This window comes from Cyprinus carpio, chromosome A18 (assembly GCF_018340385.1).
Source record: "Cyprinus carpio isolate SPL01 chromosome A18, ASM1834038v1, whole genome shotgun sequence".
NCBI classification, from domain to species: Eukaryota; Metazoa; Chordata; class Actinopteri; order Cypriniformes; family Cyprinidae; genus Cyprinus; species Cyprinus carpio.
The window spans coordinates 13,988,971-13,999,035 of NC_056589.1; the positions used below are offsets into that span (position 1 = coordinate 13,988,971).

General features: G+C 39.3%; 1 protein-coding gene and 1 long non-coding RNA gene across 2 annotated transcripts; one reads left to right on the top strand and one right to left on the bottom strand.

The window, feature by feature from the left end:
- Positions 1–2,005: 2,005 nt before the first annotated feature.
- On the bottom strand, positions 2,006–4,990 carry LOC122148575. The gene is made up of 3 exons (XR_006162461.1): positions 4,945–4,990; positions 3,627–3,714; positions 2,006–2,530 (listed from the first exon to the last, which is right to left on the bottom strand). It is a non-coding gene; the product is annotated as an uncharacterized LOC122148575 (long non-coding RNA).
- A 1,267-nt stretch (positions 4,991–6,257) lies between these two features.
- Positions 6,258–9,865, top strand: LOC109068650 (extracellular calcium-sensing receptor-like). The gene is made up of 6 exons (XM_042775052.1): positions 6,258–6,515; positions 6,671–6,962; positions 7,168–7,995; positions 8,132–8,359; positions 8,521–8,644; positions 8,739–9,865. The coding sequence occupies exons 1-6, from the start codon at positions 6,295–6,297 to the stop codon at positions 9,650–9,652; spliced, it is 2,607 nt and encodes an 868-aa protein (XP_042630986.1). The 5' UTR covers positions 6,258–6,294; the 3' UTR covers positions 9,653–9,865.
- The last annotated feature ends 200 nt before the right edge of the window (positions 9,866–10,065 follow it).

The window sequence follows — 10,065 nt, forward strand, 5'->3', positions numbered from 1 at the left end:
ACATGTTTCAATTCATATGAAATAGGCAGGAAATTTTTAGCAAAAAGTACAGCCACCCCTCCTCTGACTGAATTCATGACTGAAAACACTAACACTACCCATCCCACTCACTTTTTTTCCAATCAATTTCATTTAAACTATCACGATGCGTCTCTTGAACCATCATAACATCCAAGCTCTTTTGTCTGATTAACTCAAAAAGTACTGCTCTTTTCTTTATATCTCTTGCACCATTCAAATTCAGAGTACCTATCCTTATCGTACTCATTAAATAGTGTGTTATCAAGAGACATAAAGCAAACAATAACTTAAAATAACAACATGACTTATGTCATTTCAAAACCATCCTCAGTTTTTTGTTTTAGACACAAATTTCTTCAACCTAAACATTTCTTGAACAGTGAAATGCTCCTCACTGTCACCCCTCATTGTCATTGCAACTGAGTCTATGAATAGTTTACAATCAGGAAAAGTACTCCTCAACCTTAACGTTTTTCATATTCTTTGTTTTCTGAAGGAATAGTCTTATTTTTCCAACTGTGTACACACCTTGATGATCATGCTGCACATTTCTGCTAGCTGTTGCCTCAACATCAGAGTCCTCAACTGAGCCGCATTCAGTATCATCATCTGAGTCTGCCACCTGACTAGTGCTCTAAGGCTTTGGGCTTTTCTTTACTCTTTTCCTTTTAGTAGAGGGAACTTTAAAAAGTTCTTCATCCCTCATCATCTCATTTTCCAGACTCTCTTGAGCTTCAATAGATTCTGCATCAGCAGTATTCTCCTGCGATTCATCAGTTTCATTCTCTACAATGTCTGCACCTACCGTTGTGCCATGAGCGTGCTCCCCTACACTCTCCACAGTTTCCTCATCCTCAGCAGTCTCACTTCTCCTACTTTCCACATCCACATGCATGTCTTCCTCAGCAGAAGCCGCGCTGGTCCCAGCTTCAGCCATCTCACCCATCCTCTCACCATCTACAATTTCAGCATCATTAACTTTCTCAGTACATGCACCTCTAATATGCCCCTCTTTTCCACATCGGTAACATTTCATAACATCAGAGGTAACAAAGACCACATACTCAAAACCATCAACCTTAAATTTGAAAGCCACATTCAATTCGTCCGCATCTTAAATTCGTCCCACCTAAAACCTCCCAAGCCTATATTAACAAGCGCAAACTCCCACTTGAAAGATGCCAAACGGGATCTTTTTCATTTGGGACACTACTTTACCATGCCTTGAAAGCTCTGCTATCAAGAGTTGATCTTTAATGAACGGGGGAACATTAGACAGAATAACTCTTTTCGCCGGTTGAAGCAGCGGCATTACGGAAGTAAAGGTATCCTGTATAACAACGCCATTCTGAACAACACTATTGACTTTTTCAATAGTGTCTAGAAAGACAACAACAGCGCTGTTCATGCGCGAAGCTGATAATATGCTATCGCAACCAACAACTTCTCCTACAGCCAAAACACATTGTTCCATTACTCACAGGCGCGAGCTTGATACCGTGTCTTCGCGACACATTGTCCAAACTCACGTGTCCTGAGGACGCCATTGCCACCCAGCAAATGCTGGATAGCGGCGAAAACCTAAAAAAAGCCTATATTAACAAGCGCAAACTCCCACTTGAAAGATCTTTAAACAGAAAGAAAGTTAAGAGAAAGAGAGGAAAAAAAAAACTCACTCACACCCGCAGTACTGTCACAGCAAACTCCGCCCACTCACTCACAGCATCCGCTCAGAGAGAGAGAGAGAGAGAGAGGGAGAGAGACTTTTAGCTCTTCTTTAATGTTACAAACCAGTCTTTAGTCTAGGGGTCACAGAGTGGAAGTAACAAAGTAAAACGGATGTTTAAATAAATAAACGATGAGGAGGTTCCTTTTCTTCTATTCCAGCTTCCATCACTTTCACTACAGACGTTATTAACACAGGTTCACCATTAAACCCCTCTGAGGAACATGGTTCAACAAAAGCAAACCTGAATGCATGAAACACATTTACGAGTTTTTATTAAGGGTTTAAAAATAACAACAACAACAACAACAACATGTAGAAACCATACGAATGTATTGACAATTAAACAACTTAACTAAAGCGCCGTGAGAGAGCAAAGGTCAAAATAACAAACAAAACAGTCTAACTAAGGGTTAAGCAAAAATAACTTCCCTGGCAACAGAAAACCAAATTAAAGACAACAATCTTACCTCTCTCCCTAACTAAAGAAAAACAGGAGAAAAAAGTGAAGTAGGGGATAAACCCAAATAAATCGGCACCCATCTCCCTACAAGAAATAGACTCACGCCGAGTTTAAACAGTAAAGTTGATGTACCCACTCATTAGGTTTACATTTCACAGATTGCTCAACAGCAAAAAGAAAGCACAATCACGTCGCTGGGATAGCAGATAAGTAACTCCTCCTGAGCAATGCTTCTCTCCCGCTTTATATCTGCTGCTTGCTGTAGAACAGGGAAAACCAAGCCTCCGCTAACTGTTGTCAGCTGCGGATGATTTGGAACACTGTGTAGCAGAGAGAGAGGAAAAAAAGGAGGGGAGAAAAACACAACCATATCCCAACATACATGAATACGTCATGGGACGTACAGTAACATTACTAATTCAGTAAAAACATAAGACACCTATATTTTTAAAGAATAAAATATTCAAACATACAGATATTTATCATTTTATCACATACATATACATACATAATAATAATAATAATAATAATAAACCTCTTAAACACAACCTCTTAAATTCAACACAAAACCTCCCTGATCATCAGCTTCACATATAAAACCATCATCACCCCCCACACATAAAAAAAGAATTAACATCATTAATGAGTCTCTAATAAGCATATTCCATCATTAATCTTTTCTTTATGAAACCTCAGCAAAACAGCATCCGCACTTTCCCTCCCTTCTAACTTTATTTATCCTTGTACACCTGATTGCTAACTTTGCTGCAACATACAAGAAATTTAATAAAACCACTTTGGATTTATATTTTGTTGAATATTTAGGACCAAAAACATATAATTCTTGATTAAAATTTCCTATAAATGGTACACTCCAGCTTTCCATTAAACCCAAACTATTATCCAAACGTGGACACTCAAAAATATGAAAAACAATTTCAGATACCCAACAAAAAGGACAACCCTCACCATCTGAAACATTAAGGAGTGCTTGGTGTCTGTTTGTAGCTAAAATCCCATGTACAATTCTCCACGGAAGGTCACCCACCCTCTCTTCAATAGGTCTTCTGTACAGGGACCGCCAGCTACCTTTCGAGAGCCTGATTCAGACACTGTTGTCCATTTAATGTCTTTGAGCTGTTGATAATTGATTCTTTTTACACAAGCACTGTAAAGTGTTTGTCTGCTCAAAATACTAAAAAGTTTTAATTCCGGTGTGTCCATAGAAAACAATTTTCTGTCATCTTCCTGCCAGTCTTCTTTTTTATGGAAACATGCAATTCAGGAAAATTATCATTAACTCCAGCATTACAATTCTCCACAGGAGAAACTTTCATAAAATCTTATTGGAGCAGGGAAGGCCTCCTCAAGATCATATAACAACTTCTTGATAAAGTGTTCAGACATGAATCCCACCTTATGTGCCAATTCCTCTGCAGGTATCCCGCTCAGTCCCCTGCGTAGATGGCATATTTTTGAGACTCCTGCTTTCAACATTGCTGACCTAACAGTGGCAGAGCACAACAACTCAACAGAGAAAAGTGGATTAAAAAACAGAGGCTCTTTATATACCCACTTATGGGATCCATCCAATTCTTTCGAAAAGAATAGGTCTGCCAAGCTTGCAATACATTCTGATAGAAAACACTTGCAGAAACAGAAACAGACTTGCGTTCACTAGCATTACTTAAAAAAATTATGAAATATAAACGGTATTGTCTGCTTGCGAATATATTCACAAGCAGAATCTTATAAGCATAATCTTATACGTTTACACTTCATTCAAATCAAGTCACGTTTCCAAAGTAATGCTACGAGAGAATAAGTGGAAACAACGTTGTTACATTCATGTGATGAGACATCAGCAGCCTCTAAAGAAAATATACCATGTTTTTACTATGGTAAATATAAGTTAACAATAGCGTTTATAATTAAACCACAGTAGCCACAAATTTACAGTTGTCTGAGCCGTCATGAAATGTTCTTTAACATCATAAACCATAAAATGTAGCCAGCGTTCTACTATGGTTTATTTTCATAATAGGTAAACACAGGTCACAAGTTAACACAGTTACATTTTCTTGATTCAGACAGCTGCACAATGTGACGCAGAGAGTCCTGTGTTCAATCCAGAGATATGTAGTTGAATCAGTGTAGATCGGTAGCTCGGTGGTTAAATACTGTCGTCTCATGGCGCGCACGTCTTTTAACGCGTGTTCAAAACCCGCGCCAACACAGACTTTGTTTATTTTTTGTTTATCCTACTTACTTTAGCCGCTACGGGCGATCATACCAATAACTTGTAATCTTTACAAGAATATCAAAATCATGATATTGTTTAGACTGCGTTTATTAGACAGCTTAATATCACGTCAGTTTGTGCTTTCAGAATCGGCGAATCTGCTGCGGTCGTTCCATCACATCTGGAGCAGAGACCTGAACCAGTAAGTTGGTCACCAGATGACACGCTAACTAGTTAAACCGTAACACCGGAACCAAACAATGTACAGGACTCCCTGAGCTAGACACATCCAAAGCCGTATCTAGAGCCCTCACATTCTTACTGTCCTCAATTAAAGTTTGGATGCGTGTCTCTAATTCTGAAATCTTCTCTGTCAGCCTAACTATTTCCCTGCATTTATCACATGTGAATCCCTCGTCACCGACAGAGAGAAATAAACTATACATGTGGCAAGCAGTGCAAATAACAACAGCAGGAGAAGCCATTACTCACCGTGCTTGATGAAAGATTCTTACCACAGTTGTTTGAGGAACTTGTGAAAAACTGGAGAGAGAGAGTACCGAGAGAGAGGAGAGGAGAAAAGAAAACAGCGATAGGCACAAATGGAAACGCTAATGACAAGCTAACGAGTGCTAACGCGATGCAGGTGCACTTCACTCGCGGATTTAAAATAAAAGTGAATGAACAAATTAATCAGATTAGATTGATAGATAATATCAGAAATATGGTGGGAATTAAGTTATATTTTATCACTTCAAACAAGAGAGAGTGATAGTAAGATAAAGATTCTACAGAAAAACAAAGCTACACGGAGCTACGATCACAAAACAGCAGAAAATCAAAAAAAAACCATTAAAAACAAAAACCAACAGCGACACCCGCAGGTAGGAGGCAGAATAGACATATTCGCATCCTGTGTCCAACTGAAATCACACGCCCCCCACGGGCGTAGACTTCATTTTGCCTTGCACTCACACACCAAGCGATATAAGAATAAAACCTACCCTAATAACAAAAAATGTGCTCAGAGATGTGAAAGAAAAGGGGAAAAAAGTTAATTAAGAAAAACCAAGAGATAATAATAAGCTTGAAAAAATGAACTGAAAAAATGCCAAATGCTCTCCCACACGTGTCTCAGACACGCACGCACTCCCAGCATCCACTCCGATAGAGAAAGAAAGAAAGAAAGAAAAATAATTTATGAAATGAAGTTGGAAGTTAATTTAACACACCTTAGCTGACTAAAACACTGTTTCCCTGCTTAATGGCTTAAAACTGCACATTGTTCATTCTTTATTGCTCTTGATACTACCTAACAGACACCATAAAATATTCATAGGTTGATACAGAGCATTCTTCTTAGTATTACCATTTGATACTATCATTGTACCCTAGTACTGCAACAGATTTCTATTTTTATTGCTCAGCTGAAGTCCAATACGTGCCTGACATCTAGAGGACATTCTGAGAAAAATCACTGTCAAGTAGAAGAGATAGACAAGTAGATATAAGCAGCATTTTTTTCTCTTTTTTTTCTCTCCAGTCTCTAAATGAGCTCAGAATTAATTCACTGGAAAAATTTCCATTATCTTATTCTTGTTTTTCTTCCCCAGTTAAAGGACTGATTAAGAAAATTATGTCCACATCAGTACTACCCTGACAGCAAAGTAAACACAAAAATAAAATCCAGAAGTTGTAAGTTTTAATAAATAATAAAGAGATTAGAAGGTGACATCCTGATTTCCAGGTATGGCACCGCCCACTCTTTTAAAATAACACTCCACACAATCTTTATTATAAATTAGTTAGCTAAATGGGTGGGTGGCTCAGAAAAAGCAAGAGATGTGGATCACTCTGTATATTTTTCTATACCTGTCCTTTAACTGTATGTATGCAGCGTCAGTCCTGAGATCAGACAGATGTCAGCTCCAGGGGCACTTTCGGTTGAACGGCATGCACCAGGATGGAGATGTTATACTTGGAGGCCTGTTTCAGGTTCATTTCTTCACAGTTTTCCCAGATCTGAGCTTCAAAACAGAACCAGAACCACCATACTGTGAAAAGTGAGTCTGGAACCAGAAATATGAATATACTTTTGTCCTATTTTAACCTCAGTTAATTTGAAATGCAGTCTTGCTCAAATGATGTCTTAAAAAAAAAAATGTGAATTCTGAATTGAAACCATGGTAAATGTCACCATATAACTTTTTTTTCTTAGATTTGATATGGAAAGCTTCCAGCTGGCACAAACCATGGCTTTCACAATAAACGAGATCAATAAGAATCCAAACTTACTGCCTAACATCACTCTTGGTTACCATCTTTATGACAATTGTGTGAGACTAGGAATGGCGTTCCGGGCTGCCATGTCCCTAATTAGTGGGACTGAGAAGTCCTTCTCCAACCTCAACTGTACTGGTCCTCCGCCAGTAGTTGGTATTGTGGGGGATCCAAGTTCAACTCCTTCCATTGCGATTTCCAGTGTTCTGGGGCTATTTAGAGTACCTATAGTAAGATGGGATGAAAAAAGTACAAATACACTGTATGCATATTTTTGCACTTTTTTCAGATAAATGTTGTCCTTTTCAATCATATATATCCTTGATCTGTTTCTTCCAGAACTTACTTCATCATCTGCTTGTGCATTATTTTTTATGTATTTTATTTTATTTCTATCGTATGTCTTCTACCCTCTCTCACCATCTAACTTTTTAGGTTAGTTACTACGCCACCTGCTCCTGTTTGAGTGAGAGGAAAAAGTACCCCTCCTTCTTCAGAACAATCCCCAGTGATGCCTTCCAGGTGCGTGCTATGGTTCAAATCTTGAGACATTTTGGATGGACCTGGGTTGGTCTCATTTACAGTGACGATGATTATGGCATCTACGCTGCTCAATCCTTCCAGCAGGAAATGCAGCTGTTTGGACATTGTGTTGCTTTTTCTGAAATCCTGCCCCATTATAACAACCCCAGAGATATTCAGCGTATAATAGGAATGATTCAGGCATCTACAGCTAGAGTAGTGGTTGTTTTTTCCACTTCATCCTTTTTGTTACCTTTGATGGATGAGGTGGTGTTGCAGAACATGACAGGCAGGCAGTGGATTGCGAGTGAAGCTTGGGCTGACTCACCTGTATACCACACTCCACGTTTACTGCCCTACCTGGGGGGCACACTGGGCATTACCGTTAGACGTGGAAAGATCCAGGGGCTTCATGACTTTTTACTTCATATTCGTCCCAGCAATGAACCAAGAAATAGTATGCTACGGATCTTCTGGGAGAACATGTTCGGGTGCAGTTATGAAACTGGGGCTACAATGAAAGATGGAGAGCAAGTGAAAAATATATGTACAGGAGAGGAGAATCCGATCCCCACAAACACACCATACACTGATGTTTCTGCGTTGAGAGGAGCTTATAATGTCTATAAAGCAGTTTATGCCCTGGCACATGCACTTCATGACCTGATGCAGTGTGAAGAGGGGAGAGGACCATTCAGTGGGAACAGATGTGCCGACATAACCAAACTGAAACCTTGGCAGGTAAGACCCACAGCTATAGTGAAGATTCCCTTTAGGCATATAGACCAGCTTTATGTGTAAAAGCAAAACATTTGCTTTATATTAATTCAAATTTCAGATAAACATATAACACCTGTCCTGTCTACATACTGCACAGCTGGTTCACTACCTACAGAAAGTGAACTTCACCACAGGTTTTGGGGATCATGTGTCATTTGATAAGAATGGAGATGCTCTGGCCATCTATGATGTATTGAACTGGCAGCCAAGCTCCGATGGATCAATAAGGATCTACACAGTTGGTGTGGTAAATGAAGGAGCAACAACAGGGGTGGTGCTCAAACTGGATGAGGATGCAATATACTGGAACTTTGAGACAAAAAAAGTAACTAACATTGCTTGTTAATGTCATAATTTTTGCATATATAAAGTCTAAATAATAATCAACACTATGATAAGACAAATGCGAATAATTAATAGAGGACAAGATTGTCATTATGTAAAAGAGATGAGAAACACATGGCTGATAACAGATGACTCTGTCAGCCCCCAAGGTCTGTGTGCAGTGAAAGCTGCCCCCCAGGCACCAGACGAGCCACACGCAAGGGCCTTCCTGTCTGCTGTTTTGACTGCCTGCCATGCGGAGATGGAGATATTTCAAACACAACAGGTGCTTATTTTATTGAGGAGATTAATGTTTGAAAATTTGTATGTAACTCAGTTCCCTCTTACATTTTAACCTTCTTTCTCTTACTTAATCACAGATGCTATTGAGTGTACAACATGTACAGATGAGTTCTGGTCCAGTCCAGATAACAATCAGTGTGTCCTGAAAGAAGTAGAATTTCTGTCCTATGAGGAACCTCTAGGCATCTCCTTGACCACTGCATCTCTGCTTGGCACTTGCTTCTCTGGTCTTGTGATGATCGTCTTCGCTCATCACCGTAACACTCCAATAGTACGTGCCAACAATTCAGAGCTCAGCTTCCTGCTGCTGTTGTCACTCAAAATGTGTTTCCTGTGTGTGCTGCTGTTCATTGGCCGGCCACAGTTGTGGACGTGTCAGTTAAGACATGCTGTGTTTGGTATAAGCTTTGTCCTGTGCATTTCCAGCATCCTGGTCAAGACTATGGTGGTAATAGCTGTGTTCAAGTCATCTCGACCAGAGGGCAAAGGAGCGATGAAATGGTTTGGAGCAGTTCAACAAAGATGCACAGTTCTGCTCCTAACAGCCCTCCAGGTTGTGATATGTGCAGTCTGGCTATCAAGTGCATCTCCAACACCACATAAAAACAACCATTATATACGCTCTAAAATAGTATATGAATGTGCTATTGGCTCAGTGGCTGGTTTTTCGGTTTTACTGGGATACATTGGACTGTTGGCAGCAGTAAGCTTCCTGTTAGCCTTCCTGGCAAGAAATCTTCCAGATAATTTTAATGAAGCAAAGTTCATCACATTTAGCATGTTGATTTTCTGTGCTGTGTGGATTGCATTTGTTCCAGCATATGTGAGCTCTCCTGGGAAATATGCAGTAGCTGTAGAGATATTTGCCATTTTAGCTTCTAGTTTTGGATTACTGGTGGCCATATTTGCCCCAAAGTGCTACATCATCCTTTTACATCCAGAGAGAAACACTAAAAATGCAATCATGGGAAGAGAAACACAAAATAAATAGTTTAATATTCTGTCTGCATATCTCTGGTGTATGAACCTCCAAATCAGTTAATGCCCTGCTTGTAGACATTAATATTAGTGTTCCTATTGTATGTAATTAAAACACATGGCTTACAGTACATACAGATGACTCATACAATGTCTGTTTTGCATACTGTATTAAAACATGATATACTCACTACAGTAACAGTAAACTGTAATATATAAACAAATAAATAAATACATGCTTTTTACTACAGTTTTAATTGCAGCTTTATTTGCTTATGTGTTTTGTTGTTGTTGTTGTTGTTTGTTTGTTTTTTGTTTTTTTTAATCAGCATCTCCCTCATATGCAGGGTCAATGTGTGCATACAGGCATATAGGCACCTAGGGTGGCCGCACAGTCAGGGTGGCAAAAAGGAGAGAGATTTAATT

Bases quoted from the DNA above. Each gene is read 5' to 3' on its own strand.
- LOC109068650 (XM_042775052.1), top strand. From the start codon at position 6,295: ATGTGGATCACTCTGTATATTTTTCTATACCTGTCCTTTAACTGTATG. The intron at 8,360-8,520 runs GTAACTAACATT...TGACTCTGTCAG, and splicing joins GGAACTTTGAGACAAAAAAA to CCCCCAAGGTCTGTGTGCAG. The intron at 8,645-8,738 runs GTGCTTATTTTA...ACTTAATCACAG, and splicing joins AGATATTTCAAACACAACAG to ATGCTATTGAGTGTACAACA.